The sequence below is a fragment of the Lasioglossum baleicum genome, chromosome 18, assembly GCF_051020765.1.
Source record: "Lasioglossum baleicum chromosome 18, iyLasBale1, whole genome shotgun sequence".
Taxonomy (NCBI): Eukaryota; Metazoa; Arthropoda; class Insecta; order Hymenoptera; family Halictidae; genus Lasioglossum; species Lasioglossum baleicum.
Window position 1 is genome coordinate 6363922 of NC_134946.1, and position 24390 is coordinate 6388311.

Sequence of the window (24390 nt, forward strand, 5' to 3'; positions counted from 1 at the left end):
CTAAAATAATTTCTCGAATGGCTTTCACAAAAATATTTCAGATTATCCGTTTTTCACGCAACGTTTGAAGTGAAAGCAATAACATTATAAAATTAAAATGATCTGTTATTTTATTCCAACGAAGCAAGTAATCCAAATAAAAATTGTTTGGTAAGAATCTATTTGGTTTTATAACCAGATAATGGTTACAAGTTATTTATTCAAAGTTATTTACAATTATTTCAAATGAAATTGATCCATTATATACGGAAATGCAGCCTGTCAGGTACCTGCTCGTACAACCTCTTTCAAAATGTGATTGATGTGCATTTAATAGAATATCGATTAACACGGTTGTTTATGATTTTCCGCTTAAACTTCGTGTGAAGTTTACATGTATAATATTACTAAATTGTTTATTCTCATGCTCAATTAATTTTGATCAGTTAACATACATATGTATTGACAATCATAAGAGCAAACAATGTTATATGTATGAAGTGAAGAACTTAAATAGACCAATAGCCATAGTTTCTATAATAAAGAATGTCAATAAATACAATAACTATCTAAGTTCTGAGGAATGTATAACATTTGTTAATATGATCAATTATTTTTTATTTATGTGCAAAACAAGATTGATTGATTGAATTTTTCGCCAAATTTTCGCCACAAAAAAAAAATAAAGCTTAATTTCTCAATACAGTGAAAAACCGAGTCAATTGTTTTTTTCATACTATGAGTATATATATTTTTTGTTTCAAGCTGTTAAAAGTTACACGTTCTGAATTAAAATGGATGTTATATAATGACATAATCGCGATCTCAATTTGGCGGTTTTATTTTACGCCATTTCGTAAAAAACTATGTCCGCATTATTGGAATGTCAATCAATGCCGTTCAAAATGAATGAGACATCTAGAATTTTTCAATCATTTACGTAAATTGCTTTTAAAATCGCGGGCAAATACCCGTTCATACTCTCCTCCCTTTACCCGAGCATATTACCACGTGCAGAGGGTTAAAGAAAATGAAAAAAGAAAACGATTCTTTGACAATGAAAATCCAGAATACCCCTGGGTACGGTTCGAATTCTATTGTAGTCGCAACGGAGCACAGCGAGAGAACGAAAGAGGAGCTTGCGAATTCACGGTTGTCGAGCGAATAATTTCGTTCTCTTAACGTATATCGAGATTTACATGTCGCGACACGGCGTGTTTCCCGTGACAAATTGTTTCCGAGCAATTGGGGGCGGAGAATTCGGTATCGCGGAGGTATTTTTCGCTGGGAGCAGAATACTCGCGCCGCGCCGGCAAAGATGATGCGGGCGCGTGCATTGAAGCCGAAGCCCTGGAAGATGCATATTTTCTAGACGAACGACTTGCACACCTTCGGTGATTCTAGAAGGAGATGCGGGTGTTTCCCGGCCGATTTCCCCCGATAGCGAAAATTCTACGGGTGGGCCATCCCTCGTTTCACCCCCCCCCCTCCCCCCGACAACCTCTGCGAACCTGTCGCTGTGAATTTATTCGGATGGTACCTGTGTTCCCGAATGTCGCGAGAAATGGAAACGCGAGAACGCTTCCCGATACCCGGACAGGGAAAATTTTCCGGCGCAACGAACGCCAAACACATTCTAAACGATATTCGACACCTTTATCACGAGACTCGGACGCGTAAGTTTGACCCAGTTTCTACATTCTATGCATTCTACGCTTTATATTCCAGCCCCGCTACGTGTCATTTCCCCATATTTCTTCGTTCCTTCTTTTCTATTGCTTTTTATTAGCTGTAGAAATAAATTCTGCCCGTTGTTGTTTGCGTAAAAACTTTGGGAACATCCTGGTTTTCGTGGCCGACCTCTCAGCAATTTGTTACGAATATTTCTTAGAACAACAATGACACAATTTGTGTGTTCCAAAATTTGATGTCGCGACCACTATTGCGCGATTCTGCACCTCTGGATCGGTGGAGATCTATTTAGATAATGGACTACAAAATTGACCTTGGATCTCAAGGTTTTATTGCATTGTAAAGTACTCATCGCGACGAACAAGTCTCAAAGGAGCGATGAATCTCAAGTGAACCGTTCTCTTAGAAAACAACTTTAAAAAGTGAACTATTTTATTCCATATGTCTACAGGGTGTCCCACGATGGTATAAACGTGGGGAGGATAATTCTGCATTAGAAAATATATTGGGTTGGCAAGAAAGTGATTTCGGTATTTTATGGTGAAATGGTGATCACCTGAAATCGCACTTGGATCAGTTTTTTTTACAACGAAAGATGGCAAGAAATCAGCGAACAAAATGGAAAATATAAAATATGTAAAAGTTCATTGCTTGAATAAAAAAATTGAATGGAAAGAAACTACTTTCTTGCCAACCCAATAGAACAAATTGTTTTCATTTGACTCCTCCTTTCCGAGAAATTTGAGTTTGAACATTCGGCTAACACGAGTGCTAATTCTTAAGAATTTATTTCTTAAGAATTCTAGGCACGCAAACTTGACGGATCTATATAAAGTCAATTTTCTCGAAAACGACGCGTCAGATGAAAACACCTTTTCTCATGTTTTCTCATGTTCACGTGAATGACCTCACGTTTATACTGTTTTCAGACACTTTGTAGACATATGAAATACAACAGTTCACTTTAAAGTTGTTTTTTAAAAGAACGCTTGTGTGTGTGCCTCGAGACCTATAGTTCCAATTTGAGACTTTTGTTCTTCGTGATGAGTAGACTGCGGATCTTTATTCAAAATCAGGATTTTGTGCATCAATTTCAAGAAAGAGCGGCCACGTAAAAAATTCTTCCATCCTTTAATAATTTGAATTCGTTGAAAATAGTAAATTCATGATTCTAATTTCTCTTAATATTTATTCCATGTTCAATTGTACCTACCCATTTTTGCCATAATTGCATCAAATCCGCCGTCTAATGATGAGTACTATAAAAGAGGGTCAAGATAATTTTTGCGATCCATTTTGTTAATAGATCTCCACCTATCCAGACATGTGAAATCACTATAGTGGTCACGACATATAATTTTGAAACATCCTGTACATAAATAATTTTTTTAAGTAAAAATAATCAAACTTACACGAGTTATATGGTTTCTTTATAACGTACGTTTAACAAAACATGACTGTTCCGATGATTGCTGGTTCGTTAACTGATTTAACATCTGTTGCAGTGGTTCACTGAAATAGTAATCACTGTCGTAATTAAATACTGATCTCTAGCTATTATTGAAATCTTTATTGTTCAGAAAACGTAAAAATTCGTAACGTATGAATTCGCAGAAAAATCCGACGTCGAATTACGAATATCCAGGAACCATTCCAACAGGCATTAGTCACGATCATTCCAATTAGTACTACAGTATGAAAATAGCAATATTTTTCGACAAGCAGAGAGATAAAAGATTGCTTCACTCTCGAATGTCAATTATCTTGAAGTTGTTCGAGACCTCGTTATTCCTCCCCTTCAATTTGATCTTTATTCGTCATGGCCACCGTCTGTTCGAACAATCGACATTATTTGGCGAGTGTTATTATTTTCTTCTGCTGCCTGCTATAACCCCGTATTTATTATATAATGATTCGTTCGGATCTGGTCCTTATTTCCTCAGAAGGGACGAGGACCCAGCGATTCAAGAACCCTCCATTGCCCGTATTTGAAAAGTTCTCGGATGTTTCTCAAAGATCGGTGAACTGTACGACAGGCTGATTGAAGTTGCCCGACCAATTCTTCAGCGGATACAAGGGAATCCTGCTCGTCTGTCGTTCGTAACAGATCTTCGCGGAAACTTGAACGGTCGTTGCGTCGCGCCGGAGGTTCATCTTACTGACTACAACTCTAGGAACTTTTGGGTCCATTGATAATTGTTCCTCCCTCGCACGTTCGGCGTCTTCAGATGAAGTCATAAAGGTCCCGCGAACAAGCAAGCTCTCGTGAAACACCACCGTTTTATTAGCTCGTCGCAGACGTTATTGGCCATGTTTCATCAAAACTCTAACCAGCGTCGTCTATCAGCTGTCGACATTTTATTTTCGAACAATATATTGCGCTAATTCATCGTGCAAAAGCAATTAACGCATACTTTCAGATGGCAGAAGTTGAAGTTTTGCCTTAGGCCATCAAGAAGTCCAGACCTTGACTCCATTCAAAATGTACGGGGACATTTTGTCAGGAAATGTTTATTGCAATGGAGCCAATAGGTCTCAGGTCAGATCAGAAACTTTAGAGAATTGAATAGACTGAATGCCACAAAGGATATTTGTGATAATAAAAAACAACGGAGGACCGTTTTCTGGTTAATTAATTAATTTCAATATTTTTCTAAGTTCAACTAGAAAATTATTATGTGGACCTATATCTATTTCGCACAAAAACTCAAAAGTTTTTGTAATATTGATTAATAAACACATTAATAAAAATGATATTATTGAAATACATTACGTGTTCTACTAATTACATTGTAACGAATCACTTACTAATAGTAAAAGATAGAAATGTTACATGAAACACACTGTTATATCAGAAATATAATTGACACAGATCTACAATATTTTTTAAATTTTCGATATAGGCCCATATAAGAAGGTTGTGAGCTTTTAAACTATTGCTGTGGAGATGGAACAATTGTAAAGTAATTGTTCTATTTTCTCGAAGTGATCCAAGTCGTATAGTCCAATATTCAAAAAGTGATCGGACACAGATCTACAAGTTAAAAAAATTTTTTAATTTTTAAATTTTAGTATTTTCTGTGTAATTCCGACCGATTATAACATTTTCAAAATTTATTTTTCCATTCACAGTATTCAAAAAGTGATCGTTTTATACAGTGAACCATGAAAGTTAGTGTCGCCAGATTGAGACTTATCCCCCACTCTACCCTTTCCCTTCTACGACGCTAATCTCCCACTCTTCCGGCACGGGCCGGTCACGTGACGCGTTTCGTCTCTGTCGCGCATCTGTCACAATGTCACGTGACTAATCCGGTATTGGCAGAGAGAGGGTAACTTTTCCCCCTCGATTCAAGACAATTCCCCTGATCTGGCGACACTGGCTGGTGTGCCGAACGAGCTTCCGTTTGTCGAACCCGTAACTGACCATAGTTTCCTCTCCGAGCCCAAGGGGAACGAGTGCGAAGGAATCAGAGAGGACGAAGTAACATCGAAATACAATAGTCTCTCATTGCGTCCGCCGACTTCCCGGGAAAAGGCTTCGCGGGATTTAGAAACGGCAAGCCGATTATCCGCAATCATACGCTTTCTAAGGAGAGAGATCGCCAGTTTTCTGCGCCGGAGAGAAGAATGGGCAGAAATGAAAGGACTTAGCTATGAGCTTATAGAGCCGTAAACTGTCGATGGAAGGTCGTAAGAAATTTTAAACGACGTAAAATTTTATTGTTAACCCCAAGATTCCAAGAGGTTGGAGTTTCATCTTTAAAATGACTTCTCGATGGATGATATTTTTTTTTGCGAAGTTATTGAACTGGAATGGAAAGCGTGAGAACAATGTCTAACAACTCTAATTGAGGACTAAGATCGGTTTACACAGTATCCAATAAAATGTTGAAAGTAAGTTGATGTTTCGACATTGTTTAATAAATAATCGAACACTTGAACCTGAATTTATTCACAGGAAAAAGGAATGGCTTTATGATCAATAATTTTATGTGACTATAACTTCTGTAAAAGTCACTATAACTTTTCACAACACTTTTCACGATTTTTCAATTAAGTGCTTGCGATAATCTGAAAAAGAATATTTTAAACAGAAGTCAATCAGTTTTCGATTGGCTATACACATTGCAATAAAAAAAGTTCGAAAATTTTCTTTTTAATTATTGCCAAACCTACCTTCATTTTTTTAAATGGCACTTAGTATTTTTGACTTAACAATATTGTAGTCCTTATCAAGACGAATTCAATGAACTAGTACACCATGATCTTCGAATAACCTTGAAGTACCATTTTAAAAAATGAAGGTGGCCTTGGCAATAATTAAAAAGAAAATTTTCGGCTTTGTGATCGACTTTTGTTTAAAATATTTTTTTGTCAGATTATCGCAAGCACTTAATTGAAAAATCGTGAAAACTGTTACGTGGGACACCCTGTATATACGGAACCAGGAAAATGGATTTTCCATAAGTCAAAGTACATTCTCGAAGTTGTAGAAAACAATTAAAAAGTTTGCAAAAATTACATTGAACCTATAATTATTTACAGCACTGTAGACAGTAAATTCCGCAAAACCACAGATCGTTATCTTATTTATTTTGTTAGAAAACGATTGTTCGTTTACCTAGACCGGAATCTCCCGTTAAACATCCTTTGGAAGGATGGCCAGTGATTTTCAGGTCAAGTTAGACTGCCGGAGAGCGTTTCGATACCTCGAAACAAGAACGCGGAATGCTCCTTTTCGGCTTACATAGGAAGTCGGTCGAAAGAAAATAAAGCGTGCACATTAAAGCCCGCAAGACGTTCCCGTGCCCGGTTAATGTTGTTCCCTTCTTGCGTGGCTTCGTTATCTTCCAAGTTCCCCTGTCAGAAGACGGTCGAGACCCTTTCAAAGTGGAATGGGAAGATTTTATGAGACATAGGAAACTAGTTTGCCCTGGTTGTTTCAGCGGCTTCGATTTGATCAGGACAATAGTTGGAGAAGAAGTCACGGAGTACGTAACATCTGAACTTCAGTGATGCCAAAATGTAATCAGGTTAAATCTGATAGAACGTTTTGGATCTAACAGCCTCCGGAGACTCCCTTGCACTATGTTATACAAATTATGGATGAATGGAACAAATTTGTACGTTATCATGTTCAACACAGCTCAAAATACGACATTTTTCGGAAACTAGGCGGTTCATTTGATTATGCACAATATAACCCTATCTTTTTCGTGCTACTTTTCGCATTGAAGGGGTGAAATCAGATCTTGAAAAAGTTTTTACCTCTTCGCGAAATATCTCAAGAACAACAAATTATATTTATAAAAACGTTGAAACAAAAGTTGCATGGTGTTGTTGTGTCTAGCACACTGTGTAAAAAATCCTTTATAACTTTTTGACACGGTTTGATGGACACAACATTACCATGCAACTTTTGTTTCAACTTTTTTAAAGATCATTTGTTGTTCTTGAGACATTTCACGAAAAAGAAAATATTATTCAAGAGCTGATCTCTTTAATATGAGAATATTTATTTGAACTATTTTAGAAATTATCAATTTCCTGTATTTTCATACAATGGAATAAAAGAATCAATGCACCATTATTTTAAATTTTACAATTGGACAGAAAGGTGCTTCAATAGAAGCGATAAATGTTTAAGCAGCCCTCGTGTGCAAACTGTCAACCGTATGTGTTCATGAAACATTCACAGGTGTCATCAGTCACCTTTGGCAAATTACCATGTAACGATACACAGTTCATCAAGGAGTGCAAATTATTTGAATTTACTACAAATTATTCACTTTGAGCGTGCGCTGAATTCCATGCACTTCGAGAAATGTACGATCCACATCATTAATTATGTGATGTAGCAACCCAGATCGTGCGATTTGATACAGCGCGATCTTTATCTGGAACTTCATTTAGACAAACGCTCCCCCAAATAATCAATCAACTGATTGAATGAAGATCGATATTGATGAAGTTATTTATTATAAATATAGAGAGCAAATTGATCACAGAATTTATTGAAAATAGAATGAAGTGTACAAATGATTTTTCAAAATTATAAATCGACAAGGTTGTCACATCAATAATGAAAACATTCAAACTATTTCAAACCTTCCATCCTGAAATTGAAAAATCACAATTTCGTTATATATTTTTACAATAATTGAGGTTACTTTTTTCTGGGGAATTATATGATATTATATTCCACGTGCAAAAGCACAAATAACATTTCATAATGAAATAAGAAAGGTGAGATAAATTTCACACATTCCGTACATTATTTCAACTAAAAAATTGTTTACTTTCTCATTAAAACATCTCCTATACAATAGGCTGTCCCATTTAACTCAGTCTTCTTTACTATTTCTAAAAATTATTAATATCACCAAACAATATTACAAATTTGACTGTACTCCTAGAAATTTTAATGTTGAAACCACTGAAGGTTCATTTTACAGACATTGAAGTTAGTTTATCAGATTTAACAAGAAGTAATTGACGTAGACTTTACTTTCCAAAATTATCCATACAAAGTAATTTAACGATGTCAAATCACAGATTAATTGATGTCTCCTATTCATGTAATGAATTGTCACTTATAAATTTGTCTCCATTTATTTATTTGTATGTGGCTGTGTAATTATTCTCATAAAAAGAATTTATGTTAAAATAAGGAAATAAAAATATCGAATAATTTGTATTTTATTTCAATTTTCGTAACTCTAGATCTACAATAAATGTTTGAAATAACAAGTTGCATTGGTGGCGTGGCAGAGTGCGGCGGAAACCAGTTTAAAAGCGAGTATTATAACCGTTGAAGGAATGATAAAAGGTTCCAACAATTTCAAACGTCGTAAAATGCTAAAGATATTACCACTAACCATCAGCCATAAACAAGCGAGATTAGAGTTTGCAATGAAACGTGTAGCCTGACGTAAAAAAAAATGAACAAAGGACCATCTTTTCTGGTAGAAAGCTTTCGAGTTGGATGGTCTCGATGGTCTAAACTATTATTTTCACGATTTACGGAAGAATAAACTCGCACGCGGAGGCGACAAAGAGGTGGCGATAGTGTCACGATATGAGCGGCAATAAAGTATCATCGATAAACGAGATAGTAAGTTTTTATCTCGAGCATTGAAATAGCAGGATATTGGACGCAGTCGTCACGAACTAACAATTGTCGAATTATGCACGGGAAATAGCGAAGTAAATGATTCCCGCAGGGAAGGATAATGAAAGAGCATTTCGAGACTGAAAAAGTGGACATTTTCCCATAAATATTGTATTGTATTGTAATGTGTATCTCCTAAGTATACTAGAACCAAGAAAGAAATGAAAAAAAAAGTATACCGTATAGTTTCCTAACTGTCCAACGTAATACGAAATCTGAAAATTTCTTTGAAATGGTTTTTGTCACCTCTATTTCAGCAGGAATTATCAGCATCACATAAACTACATTGTGTGAAATTTCAAATTCTGAATTCTCGAATTGCCAAACTTTCTTTGTAAGGTAAAATAGATGATTCGACGCGATGTAAAGTCTAAAATACCTTGCGCGTTATTCGCCGTCGTTACAGCAAAGGAAGCGCGAATTCCCAGAACCTCTAAAATTTTCACTAAATTGTGAGTCAGAATTAATAATCTAAAAAATGACATGCTTCCGCGAGAACCGTGGCGTATCGGAAATTCTCGACATTCTCCTTGCGAGGTGCCAGCCACCTGTCGACTTAAAGTCGATTTATACTATCCGCGCAGACAGGGTACGATTCCGATCAGTAATCATCTCTATGAAATTCTTTAATAATATCACGTTTGTTTAGTCTCCGATACGTGCCTGTGCTAATACGATTCCGTGTAACTGGTCCAAACAATCGATCTTTGTAAAATTGTATTTTTTTTTAAGTACAGAACCATCAAGATGCTTTTCCAATATTTTATACTGAAATTTGAAATGACAAAATTATAGCTAGACTACGGATCTTTATACATTCATAAAGAAATTGGTTGCATGAAACATAGAACAGTAAATGATTATAAAAATTTAAGAATATCGTAATGTTGTTTTTAATGTAACAAAGTTATTAAGGGATGAAATCAATTTTTATTTTATTTCTGCATCCCACAATCAATGCAGAACATTTTTATTTTGCATAAAGATTCATAGTCTAGTTATGAAGATTGTACTTTGATAATGCAAAGATGAAAGCAATGTTTGCCTTCAAGGAGATTTGTTTGTAATAGTATATTACGTTTGTTCTCATCATTTGGGCACTCGCATATGACATGGTTCAGGCTTGGAAAATGAATATCTGTTAATAAGATGAATATCTCGATACTCAGTTCATTAACACCACTAATATTAACAGAACATGAAGGCTATAATGTAATTATTAGACTGCAGATCTTTATGCAATTTACAGCAAAACTGAGAAGATGAAATTGAAAATTGTTGAAAAGTTTTCAAAATTGAAGATGTCAATATATGATTACTCCTTTATTAAAATCATTAACAGAAGAAATAACATTCAATTTAGTTTCTATTTCTTGCAACCGATGCAGGCAATTTTAATTTTGTATAAAGATCCGCAGTCTAGTAATGATTAACTTTCCAAAAATTCAATAGCATCCGACCAGAGCTTTATTTTTCATTTGATTAATAATAATATTGATTGTCCCTCTATCATTATGCAAATCAATTGCTATGTACCTGAAAGTGTTTCGAGATCTAGAGCAGGATTTCAATCACTTAAATCCAAAAATCCACATATGGATTATTAAATCCTTTAAATCGTATTATTGCAAACTCTAACACACTATACTATAATAGCATTGATTTTTTTAATGGGTCGTTACACACATTCGAAAGAAAATTACGCACGATATCCGGTAATACCATGTCTGTATTCCAACAGTTTTTGTGCATGTCCCTTCTTAGTTAATCTACGTTAATTCTAAATATTTTTCTATTGTAATCATTTGTGTAAAGGGACTTCGGTCCGATTATAATAAATATAATAATAATACAGTATATATATATATATATAAAACAGAAGCAAAGTTACAGACTTTTGATTGCCGTCAGGTCGTTCTGTCCCACTGTGGGACGTGTCGAGTTGGTGGTTGTACCTGAAAGTGTTTCGAGATCTAGAGCAGGATTTCAATCACTTAAATCCAAAAATCCACATATGGATTATTAAATCCTTTAAATCGTATTATTGCAAACTCTAACACACTATACTATAATAGCATTGATTTTTTTAATGGGTCGTTACACACATTCGAAAGAAAATTACGCACGATTATCCGGTAATACCATGTCTGTATTCCAACAGTTTTTGTGCATGTCCCTTCTTAGTTAATTTACGTTAATTCTAAATATTTTTCTATTGTAATCATTTGTGTAAAGGGACTTCGGTCCGATTATAATAAATATAATAATAATACAGTATATATATATATATAAAACAGAAGCAAAGTTACAGACTTTTGATTGCCGTCAGGTCGTTCTGTCCCACTGTGGGACGTGTCGAGTTGGTGGTTGTTTAAGGTGAGCAGCCGATGGATTCGAATGTAATTAAATTGGTATTTCAATTACGTTGGTCCGGGCTGGGCTTAGCCGATCCCGGGATCCACCTGGCAATATTCGTTTCCAGCGATTCTAGTTCTAATATCACATAAAATCCCGGCCGCTCATTCATCCTCCGCCCTACTGCTGGCCGCTTTCTCTCGGACCGTTGCCATCGTCGGTGGAAAAACGATCCGCGGAATTATAACACTTTCCGGCTGCTCGACTTGAATTAAGCCCATTTTTAAAACGGTCCGCGCGACCGCCGTCGTCGGCTTTTTCGCCTCGGTCCCACGCTACATCCCTGTATCACGATTTCTTCTACCTAATATTTCAACGGGAATTGTGCTGGCTGCGAAGTCTACGGAAATTAGATCTCGGCCGTGGCCGGTGCAATTTCGAGCCGCGACATCAACCAAATAATACGCTCGTAAGTCTCTCGGAACTGTTGTTCGCGGACTTGATACTATCCGATGCGATCTCGGCACGGATAAACGCAGCTGCGCAGGCTGATTCGGCTGTGTACGTAACTTAAATTATATACAAACTATTATTCGTATGAAAAAATTGTTGAAATGAAAGTTGCGTGGTTTCAAGAGTAGCATACAATATATTAGGTGTACGAATAAGTTCTCGGCCTGAGAATAAAAACGGCTGTATTAAATATTTTATTTTCCGGTTGGGTGATTTTATAATACCAACCTAGCAGAGTAAATTACCCGATTAATAGTTTAACATAACCTCATAATATTATTGTAACCATAATGAACAATATGAGTTACCAAAAGACGCATATTAGGCATTGTATGCTTTTCGCATATCAACTGAAAAGAAGACAGTTCCGAGGCTAAGAAGATGATGTGTGAGGCATTTGGAAAAGATGCTGTATCTCTCAGCACGATCAAGAAGTGGTTCCAAAGATTCCGGAGTGGAAATTTCGATCTCGAAGATGACGAGAGAGCAGGAGCGCCGAAGAAATTTCCTGATGAGGATTTAATTTTTAGATTTTCCAACAACCTTGAATTTCATGTACTCAATTTCGCTATGAATGCATAAAGATCCGCAGCCTAGTCATTACAAAGTAAAAAAACTAATTCCAGCATAACATGTCCTCTTTAATACCGTACAACTTTTGTTTCAAACATTTTTTTATATTGACCAAAGTTTTTAAGATATTTTCTCTGCAGAACCAAGAAATACAGTCACATTGACGACGACCTTAAGAAACGGAAATAAAAGAAGAAAATTCGTTTTATAGGATACCTTCCTGTCTCCTAATCTCGACGAACAACCACGCTTTTCTTTATTCAAACATCTCGCGGAAACTTCTACTTCGGAACAATACGTTTAATCCTTATCTTACTATCCTCCTTCAAACCAACGACACTCATTAACAGTTCGCTGTGTTGTCGGTACTACCTCACTTCTATTTTAAACACATGGTTTGCCATAGGAGAAGATTATAGAGGATAAGCTGCGCGGAAAGTTATAGCAAATATCAAGTTAATTAATTTTTAATTGAACGAGACGGGAGGTCCGATTACTTGGTGTGCAAAAGATTTCTCTAAGTACGTGTCTACGAGATTTAAGAGTTCATCTCTTAACCTTAAGACCTTAATACTTAATGATTTAAGAAATCATTTATGATTTAGATGATTTGAAATAACGTATTAAGTTTTGATTGTCTGAATAATTGTTTGTAGGCTGAGTGGCATTTATTTGAAAGAGTTTATGTTATTATGCATACTTAAAGAATTATAATGCAGAAAAAATTCGATTGTATGTACCTTACTTATAATAATAAATAATTGGAAATAAATAGACAGCTCTTCGAACGTACAATCAAATAAATTTAATAAATAAATGTAAGTATATTTCATTTCGGAAAGAATCGTACAAACGAAAATTTAGTATACTATATTATTTAAAAAACAAGTAAGGTGGGCCCCTAATTCCTCAAATAGGAAAATGTATTTCTGGGGTTGTGACAATCCTGTCAATCGGAAAACTGAGCTTGCAGTCGTGTCGGTATGGAACTAATCTTTAATAAGTGTGGTAAAAATGGCCCGGCACATCAATCATTATTGAGCTAAGAACCAGAATCTTAGCAACGTACGTATTTGCTAAAAACGCCAGTGATAAATTAACCTGTGACCTGGCACCAATGTTCAATATCTGGAAATACCGCTTATGCAAATACTTTTAAAAGTAGCAACCGCGAATTCTCAGTACCATAAATCTTACTCAATAAAACTCTGAGGATGCTATAAATCAGCCCTAATTAAGTCACATATCCAATAAAAAATATTAAATTATTATTTGCCCGTTCTAATGGAAGCATACGTATAATTTCAATAATTATACGATAAAAACTACGAAGCATTTTGTAATTTATTAAAAATTTTTAAGTTAGCCATACTTAATACACCTAATTATGATTTTTTATAATATATAGCAAAAAAGGGTAATTCTTCTAAAATATCGTAAGATTTTATTGAACACGATTCAAATAGTATTTATTGTTTAAATTCTTGTTTCCGTACAAGTATGTTAAAAGTATATTTCTTTTTCACTATAATTACTATTTCCTAGAATCACTAGAATGTATACTTGTGATCATAGTTTACGATAGTTCGGCTCCGAGAGAAAAATGAACAGGGATTTTTCTGTACTAAACATTTATCGCAACACCAATCAAAAAGTAACAGAATAAACGAAGTAGTAACGGATGAATATTTACTGCAACGATGAACCAAATAGATTCAACGATCTCCATTTTATTTTTTGTTTGAAAAGAACTTATTGGTCGCAACAGGCTTTCAAATATAAAACAATTCTCATATCGTCCAATATGCACTGTACAGGGTTTCTTTTAACAGGATTTCCAATTACGCCGGTTTTTCTAGAACCAATCTACTGTGTAAACGGAGAATTAGGTGCACAGTAGAAACTATGTATGATTCCCACGGTATACAAGGTGAAATAAAAAAGTTTATCAAACGCACGCAATAAATGCCAAAATATTTTCAAGATATAGTCGCAGCAATAGGTGGACTATTGATAAGCGTCACGGATGCAAAAAATTGTTTAACTGTGTGTTATTACTAGTGGATTTTATAAAGGGAAAAAATTACCTTATTGTAATTTTGGAAACGGTGAAAAATTGAAAGAATTAAGGTCTCTTGCATTGTCTAATTATTACATCGTAGTTAAAAGTACCGCGTCAAATGGTTTGTCAAGAAAATGTAATATTCTATTTTTTCAACCACTTAATTTCGTTTGAAGAATTATAGATAGTAGCATATTTATATTATTAGATCATTTCATTGAGTTCAAACTAATACAACAGTATCATTAAATTCTTTAAATGTTTTTCTATTTCAAGTTTGATCTACTCATTATTGTCACAAATGTATAAAGTCCGCAGTCTACTAATAAGCCAACTTCATGTTCCTTTTTCCCAGAATCTACTACAGCTATCAACTGCAAAATGATAGATCATTTGAGTCAAAGTGAATCTTTGTGATCAGTAGAGATTACTGTTATTAGCTGTCCGATCGAAAATGTTTTTATCACGTGTACATGGTTTCAAAAGAACTTTCACGTGATTACAGCAAATTTTATGTAAAAGAATTATATATATTTTACGTAAAAGAATATAATATTTCCGAATTCGCTTTGAAATCCTCTAACAAATAGGCGTAAAAAAATTATAGGTGTATTTGCAAAAAAATTGAAGGAGACCTTGAAAAATCATTAAAACAAAGGGTTGACGAAAAATTTGCTATAATCACGTGAAAGCTCTGTTGAAACGATGCTATACCTGATAAAAACATTTTCGATCGGACTGCTAATAACAGAGTAATCTCTACTGATCACGATTCGTGATTCACCCTGTATAATAAGAAGAATTCCACTGAAACCTCCTCTTGTATAATACGTAGAATAGTTATTCTGAAATAAAATTCGTAAAAAAATCCCTTGTTTCCTCTGCTTATACTCGAGAAGGGCATCCCTTAATTGGGAGAATTGAAATTCAACAGTCTGCATGAAGACAGCGCGAGGATTACAAGAGATAATAGTCTTGCCACAGTCTAGCGTGGCACATGGTGCAAATCGGTGAAAATGAGAGAACGGTTACTCACATTGTACGTCGAGTAGAATGCTGGCGTTCATAGGGATCGTCAGTCTGACGTGTCGCGCGACACACACGATGGTAGCGTTGTGGTGACCCCTCAAGACCTTAAGGTGAGCCCCACTGCGCCTGCCAGATGTCGAGGGCAACACGGTCAGATTGTCCGGTGGTTGCTCTGGACCGTCCAAAGTGGCCTGAGACAGAGTCATTCCCCATGCTAAAACGGGCGGTGGGTTACCACCCTCGGCGGCGCACTCCAACGTCAACTCAGAACCCTCTTTCACTGGCACAAACTGGTTTCCTGGATCCAACCTACGCCCATCTATCAGCAGATACGTCCCCCGAGGCGCCTCTGTAACAAATCCAAGCATCCGTTGAGTCCTTCGATTCGTGACCCCGTAACGATGAAAAATCTTATTGTGTGCACCGGGTGTACAAAAACCGTTCATACCACGGTACCAAGCAAGAGGAGTTGTTCGGGTACCGGGCATACAGTGCGTATAAGTTTATACGCACCCTATTAGTTGAACAAAAAACGTACCCTCTAATCAATCTTGAATTGATTATTTTTATCGTATGCTTCGAACACTTTTAAAAATTTTGGTTAGAACTACTACTACAGGGTGCGCCGTCTGTAGGTACCATATGTTAAACGCTAAAACAATTGTTATTCGTAAACATTCCGGAGAATATTCTAGCGTATTTGACAGCTCATTTCATACCATTATTCACCATGAATAACTTAACACCAGCACAATGACTCTCCTCAGAAGATTGTTCCCGAATCGCTTAATCTCGAAAAATGGCGATTACAATTGGCCTCCACGTTCGCCGGATTTGACGCCTCCAGACTGCTCCAGACTTTTTTCTGTGGGGATATTTAAAGTCAAAAGTTTATGTTGGCGCGCCGCGGTCCCTCCAGGAGCTGAAAGATGCAATCCGTAAGGAAATAACGGAAATAATGCCCGAAACGTTGCAAAAAGTTATGGGAAATGCCCAAAAACGAGCATTTCTTTGCGTCGTTCATAAAGGTGATCACTTGCCCGACGTTGTATTTAAAAAATGAATTTTTTGTATTGGTATAAACCAAAGTAAATAAATATCGCAAACCGAACTCGATTTAATTACGTTTTCACTATTTTATAAGCATTTAACATATGGTACCTACAAATGGCGCACCCTGTATTATTAACAAGAAACGTACCCTCTAATGAATCTCCTATTGATTATTTTTATCGTATGTTTAAAATACTTATTTTAAGAAAAATTATGATTGCAACTGAAAGTATTCGTATATGACACTGCAGGGAAGACTTTTCGATACACTTTCTTTTCTTGTTGTTTGGTCATTATAAGAGTGAAGCTGTAAAGTATGAAACTCGGCATGAAGATAGCCGTAGAATTAGTTGTTTGGAAACGAAAACGGAAGAGAAGTACTGTGCGACAATGGGGAAGTTAAGTAAGTTGACGGATTTTGAAAAAGGCCAAATAATGGCACGTTCCTCTGTAGGAAAAAGTAAAAGAGAAGTAGCCAGGGCCTTAAAGCGATCGGATCATGTTGTTCGAAATTTTCTGGCGAATCTAGACACATATGGAAAGACAAAGGTACATACAGACTCTGTAATTACAGAGTGGAAATTTATAAATGTTACAGACGAATATCTCCAAAAATATTGATCATACGCCAAAATGTTTGAAATGAAAGTTGTTCAGTACCGAGGGGAACATCATGTGGTGGGACTTTTATTTTTCCCGGTGGACACTACAAGGTGAGGTGTAGGTCAACTTCCTTTATGCATTATATACATGTCGCACCCCCGCAATAAAAGTGACACAACTCAAAAATGCAGCATTTTTCTCATTGAAAAATATGTACAAGAATACTATAAAACTTACACATATTTTTCAATGACATAAGCTAAAAATTGCCATTTTTAGACTTGTGTCACTTTTCTTGCGGGGGCGCGGTATAACAAAAAATCTAGTGTAAGTCACTATAAAATTCTATTAGACACAAAACATGCTTCAGAAAATCCATCTAGCTGCACAATTCTGTTACGTAAATAAATTGCCTGGAAGTTTTTCATCCCCTTCGAAATCTCAGAGGGATTACACAATCCCGGTAAACTGTTTCCACTTTCAGAAAATATTTCATAGCAATAATAACAGCCCACTTGTCCGGGAAGCTATCAGGGAGAAAGCATAAGTTATCCAGGCAGGGGGAAGAAAATGGAAGCAATAAGAATCATGTTTTCCATTCAAATTGATCGTGCTTATGTAATCGAAGTGTGTGCCAAGCGTTTCAACGAGATGTTTCTCGTTTCTAGAGTTTCGTTCCCGATAAGATCCGGTCACGTTCATTAAATTCCGTCGTGGCCCCGGTCTTGCCAAAACGGCTGCAGGAGACGTCTCCGAAATGGATTATAGAAACGAAAACGCGCGCAGATTTTCCGAGCGGGCATCCGAAATTGCAATCTCTGCCACGTGTTCTGATTCCCGGCAATAAAACATGAGCGCGCGCCAATTACAAGCACGCTTGAAACAATACGTTACCAATTAAAATATTTCAATAATTCCCGCTTCTATGAACAGTCAACAATTTAACATTGTCGCTTTGACAGGGCAATAAATCCGTGAACTGATGATAAGAGAAATTTAAATCTGCCAATCCCGGAGCCGCGGTACCGATCTATCGTCAAACAAAGAACCCGCGTTTACGGAGTATAGTTTCTATTAGATACTTTCCAATTTTCTCGATAGGACGTAGCAGAACCGTGGAGATTCATTATTCATGGGTCTGCTCGTTTGAAAAGTATCGACGAAACAAAACTACGAGGAAGCACCGAGAGTATCCTCCTATTATTCGCGTCCTCCACCCACAATTTCATCGGAATTATCGCGAAGCCGCTTTCTACGCAAACGATCATCAAAGTTGCGCGTTTCCAGAACGGAAAAAAAGACAACTTCCAATTTAAAAAGCTACTTGTGTTGTCGAAAAGGGTCCAGCAGTCCCCACGACATTTTTATTGATATTGTGTGCATAACAATGCTTTTAGGTTGAAAGATAATCCCTCAAAATTTTAAGTCGCACCCCTCATTTAAGGACAATATGAGGGTAAACGCCCTTTACTTTTCAATTTTTTTCTCGGTTGTTAATTAAAACATTAAGATGAAAAAAAACAAACGAAAGTACTCAAACTCACCTCCTGCATATCATATATTTTTTGCACAATTTTTTTGCAGTGACACCTACCAAAAAATTCAAGAACAATGTTCTGTTATCGATTTTTATTTGTTGCATAAAGATCTGCAGTCTTATTAGACTGCAACAGTGGATTTTAAAAGTACTCGAACACTCTGTTGCTCATTCTCAAAAAATGGCGGGTATTGATAACTTTGTTAAAGAAAGTACAATGAATGTAGACTCATTTCAAAGCTTGAAGCCTCTTACTTAAATATTTTTGCATGATACAGCAGGTAGAAAACCGAAAATGCTACCAATTGGATCGGCTCTAAAAACGTTGAAAAAGTCTTTTCATGTATGAATCTACCGCAGATTTGAAGACTGAAGCCTCCCCTTTTGCAACGACATAGGAAAATATTATCTACGATTTTTTGGGACCGTTTTATACAGCTTTGAATTAAAAGTGTACTGCAAAATTTACAGTAATATAAGGTACGCCAAAAGGCCTTTGAACGACCTAGTTTCTCATTTTTGTTCTATGAAACTGCCAAAAAAATCGTGGATCATGTTTTATGCAGTCGTTCTAAATGGGGAAACTTCAATCTCCAAGTCTGTAATAGGTTCATTCAGAAAAAGTATTTTTGGTGCGTTTTCGACTAAAAATGTGTCCTCAGTTTTTCAGCTGCCATATCATGCAGAAAAATTCTTGAAAAAATGAATGATGGGATACGGAAGTACAGGTTTTAAGTTTTAGAATGAGTCGAAGTTCATTGTGGTTCCTTTTTTGCACGAATTTGTTACAGTTTAAACACAGAGAATTTCTCGAGAATTGGAAATTTGAATCGAAAATTCAAACAATTTTTGGTTCCACTGTATACACATTTTTTAGGTTAACATTAGAGGAAAATGTTAGAGGAAAAATATAGAAATAATTCTACATATAAAAGTAATAGGGTAACATGATGGTTTATACATATAACACAATATTATACCGTTAAGTATTAATTATATTCAGTAATAGGTTTAATTAGCAGAAACATTTTATGCTACTCTATTATTCTTGTTTGAATAGTACCTACTATTTACGATTTTCTATTTAAAATTATTTTACATCATTTCCCTTTTAAATTATAATAATATTGTAGTTTATTCATTAAGCTCATTAACTCCCTGAATATTTCGTTACGAATTGTGGTTTTAATTAACAACGTGCAATATTTCGAAACGTTGACTGTGCTTATATATAATTTTGAAATTCTTGTGTTGATATATCACATGTACCAAATGTAATCTAAACATGCAATATGCAAAACGATTAAAGTTATACCTTTAAAGATATTTTTATATTAAGTTAATAATTAGGTTAATAGTCTTTTATAACATTAAATAAATTACTTTGCCCTGGGAATCTTCGTAATGGCTGGTATGAAAGTCAACATATTAAAACCGGCTTTAGATTGCGCAACGGACAGGTAGTAATGAAATGTTGCGAGGGAGAATAAATTAATTGAAATGTACGAATTAGGAGGCTTTAAATATTAATGAAGTGGCTTTGAACTCAAAGGAATTAAACAAGAACTTAAACACGCTGGCTGCGATATTAACATCAATGTGAAACTCTCCCCGGTATAAAACTGCCAATTTGTCTAACTCTAAAAATATAAGCTTGTCTCATCAACAAATCTTAACCTACTGATTCGTGCGGTTTAATCCACATCACAAATTGTTAACGTTCTAATGCAATCTTTGACTGAAATTAAACTTGTGTTACGTGGTCGGATAATTAACCCCTTGCCTTACAATTTAGTTTACGATTTCAGTCATTAAAATTTTTTTTTGTATAATTCTTAATTTCCTAAAGCAAGGAAAACTTTATATCTATTGTACACCTATATGTTGCCCAATAGCTGTACATTAACAAAACTAAAGTAGAATTTTATTTCGAGATTTAAAGGAAATTAGTAGCATTCATTATTTATATTAGACTCTGATCAGAATATTCATCACGAGTCTGACACGATATTGTAAGGCAAGGGATTAAGGTCTCTACTGTTTGACTATGGTTTATGGTGTCAATTTATGCTAGTCATATTTCCATTTATTTAAATGTTTGAATAACTTTTTTAGAAAATTCTGTTTGTAACTGTAACAAAAAATTTTATTACTGTGATAATGGTAATATAGTCTTTTTGAAACAATTACATAGGTACATATGTATTTACAAGAAAATTTAAGTTAATTCGACTAAATAACATTTATGTAACTTTTTGCTTTGCAACAAAGTGTCAGATTCGAACCAAAACTTTCAAACTAAAGCTTTGCACTGTCCAAAGTGCTCATAATTTTCTGTTCAAACTAAAGGACTCGCAACTAAAATAAAAACTGTTCCATTTTCGTCAATTATTCGACGAACAACAAACTCTGATGGGCAATGTGCCGCGCACGAGATCTTAACTTGCCATTTCAATCGTGTCAATTGCCGCCTGCTCTCAATCATTCATTGGATTTGCAACGGACGTGGTTTCAAGTTTCTTCGACGAACAGACGTAGAGTTAGCCGAGCGATCTAAACGAACGGATAGATCAGCTCTGGGTTATAAGTGGAAGATCGTATCAGCCCACGTGAAAGCAGAAAGAAGAATTTCAGAAAAATCCAGACACACTTTGCATACGCTTCTCGCCTCAATTTTCAGTCTAAAAATCACGAACTTGCTCCCTTGGAAAGGTTCCAGATCCATGTAATGCGATCGCGAATCGCGGAAAGGAAAGGATTCTGCGAGAAAGAAGGTTCTCGTAACGGTGGTTATATAATATATTCCGTCGCGAGCATACGCTCTTCTTTGGAGCTGGAACAAACGCGCCAATTCGAACGAAACTTGCGAGACTTCTTTTTAATTTCTTTCTTGACTCGCACGGTAACAAGAACGTTCGATATTGTATGTAGGGGGGACTGGGCAGAATTGATAGAATAAAAAAATATATTTAAAAAACCTTTTGAAAACCACGCTTATATTAAAGTGCACTAAAAAGGAGAAAATAATTTTTTTAGACATTAGTGACTGTAAATAAAAGCGTGGAGCGCTAAACTATATTGACGTAATCTTCGTGGGCGCTTCACGCTTTTATTTATAGTCGCTGATGTCTATAAAAATTATTTTCTCCTTTTTAATCCATTTTAATATAAGCGTGGTTTTCAAAAGGTTTTTTTTACAGATCTCCATCAATCCAGTATAATTTTAAAACACCCTATGCCTGCAGGAAATTAAACAGTACATCTCCATGGTAAAAATATGTTCCGATGAAAATGGCTCGTTAAGACTCTAGCGTTTCCTCTCAGCTAAATAACTTTCACAGGGACGAATCTCGCTTTGCTCCATTCGTGGAATTGGCCGCGACTCTCTCTGAATATTTAACGTCTCCTCGGACTACCTCTATTATCAGTAGCTTTAGGGGAACGTCGGTAACGACTGTTATGACACCATTCTTTTAAAACAATAATCAATCGAGGATCCCATCCGCATTCCAATAAGCCGAGATTTCCATAATGTCCCGGCAGAGAAGGATGTTAGAGAACGTAATTGTCATCGTTGCGTCGCGTGTGTTCGATTTTTGGAGTCGCAATAAAATAACGACTAATTCCTGTAACTGCATGTGTCGCAAGTTAGACGGTAAAGCATAGGCAGTTACCGGTCCTGCACACATTACGCCTTCTTAATGAATGACAATGAATCTTTCAGTAACGGCGACGGCGCCGGCAGTGAAAACTGAACGACACGGTTGCACAATAAGCGGAACGGCATTAGTTTAATACAAGGGACATTACGAGCGTCCCGGTAACGAGAGCGACGCTGAGTAATTGCTGCGAACAGCGCAGAATTATGGCGGAAAAATTTATTGCCGATGGTTGGACACTGTGCTGAGAGGGCTACTTACGTTTAATGGCACCGTGAGAACACGTCGTGTCCACTCAAAAACTTTAATCGACCAAAGAAAGAATAATTACCGTGTCTTATACAAAGTGGGTACCCTGATATTTTTTCATCTGAAATGTCTCCGTTCTTTTCGAAAAAGGTTTACTTGAGTGGCGCAACTATCGTGATAGTGAACATATTGGGTTGCGTAATAAATTCTCGCGTTTTTTGTATTTCATTTTTCCCGCAATTTTGTGTTTTGTTAGGTAAAGTATACACATATATGCATTCGCAACTCTTTTTCTTGCTCTACAAACCTATCTGTGTGCTTCAATTGTTCGCATTAAGTAATCATAATTAATTTATTTTATTTTAATTAATTTATTTTAATTATTTTGAACAATTGAAGCAGATAGGTTTGTAGAGCAAGAAAAAGACTTGCGATTGCATATATATACTCAATCTAACAAGTCACCAAGTTGCGGGAAAAAATAAACTACAAAAAACGAGAGAATTTATTAGACAACCCCTTTTCCCCAAGGTTACAGTTTCCGATATTTCAACCGTTTATTTACCATATTTTAATGCTGCTATCATATGTTAATGTTATCATTAGACTCCAGATTTTATGTATTTATGACAAAATTGAGTAGGTGCAATTGAAACCATTGAAAAGATTAAAAGACATTTAGCTTCTGTGTCTTACAATTGATGCACAAACTTTTTATTTTAGATAACAATCCGGAGTCTAGATATCATAAAACACTATCATCGATTTTCACTTGATAAATATTCAATTTAACGAAGCCACCTCCGATTTCAATCTGAACATCTTTTTAAAATATTTCAATATTTTAGATACCTTACATGAAAGAGTCACTCTGCATATTCAAGTCGGAAGATTGACAATGCAACAATTAGTAGAGCGTGAGCCCGCGTTGAATTCTTATGAGCAGACCCATTATCTAGAATAATGGTGAATTAATTAGTTGTAGTGAATGAATAATTACTTATTATACTAACATGAATTAATGTAGCACCAATATTGTATGTTCAGATAGAACGAATAATGAATAACGAATCGATTGAGACCATTTACACAATTATAGAACATGAAAATCTTTAAAAAATTAACACTGCATACATTTTTTATAATATTCAATTTTGTCAAATCAATTTTATTATAGTGATAAGATTGTTACCAAATACAAAAAGTGACTAGTGATAGTATCTTATAAATAATTTATTCCGAGATCTAAATATTTATTATTTAGGGATGTAAGAAAGGCTGAAGACATTCCGAGATACTTATTGAAATCTAGAATTTAATATGTGAGAATTAATTAAACGAAATGTTTCATCAATTCTACAATGAAACTAAAACTTTTAAAAGTATATTAATTTTTGAAAGTATAGAAGGCGATGAGATATTGAATTTAAAATTGATGTTCTACGAGCATCCTTTAAGAAAATATAAAATATCTGACGTAGAAATTGAACTGACAGAAGACCGGTGTGCCATGTTAATAATTTTATCTACGGACACAAGCCTCTCACGATTTAAGAATTCTTTTTTAAAATAATCGTTCAACGTGAAAACGCTGGCGGATATTCGCAGTGGAATCGATCGTCGAAGGAGGACGAGCTCGACGATATTGTGAAATTTTACGAACCATAGATACCCGGGAATTCCTCCTTTGGGCAGACGTGGCGCCATGTGTGCGAAACGCGGCGCGGCACGGTTCGAAATTGTTTTTAGCGTTATGTTTCTGTATTAACGCTCCTGGTGCGCTTTCTTCCCAGCTAAAACGATCGCCCTTGCACCTATTATTGGTCCGAAATTCCCGGGAAATGGTAGTTTCCCTGCATACAAGTCAAATATATAGAGCCAGACGATGGTAATAATCTCTTTGCTCATCTCT

General features: G+C 35.7%; 1 protein-coding gene across 2 annotated transcripts in view; it reads right to left on the minus strand.

Moving 5' to 3' along the window:
* Tei (irregular chiasm C-roughest protein teiresias) overlaps positions 1–24390 on the minus strand; it is a 679348-nt gene that overhangs the window by 252790 nt on the left and 402168 nt on the right. For both annotated transcript variants that reach the window (XR_013010891.1, XM_076442334.1), the window contains exon 6: positions 15385–15726. Coding sequence is in view for 1 of the 2 variants with exons in the window: in XM_076442334.1 (XP_076298449.1) it covers positions 15385–15726 (342 nt within the window). In the remaining variant the exon portion in view is untranslated. The remainder of the gene's footprint in view (positions 1–15384; positions 15727–24390) is intronic.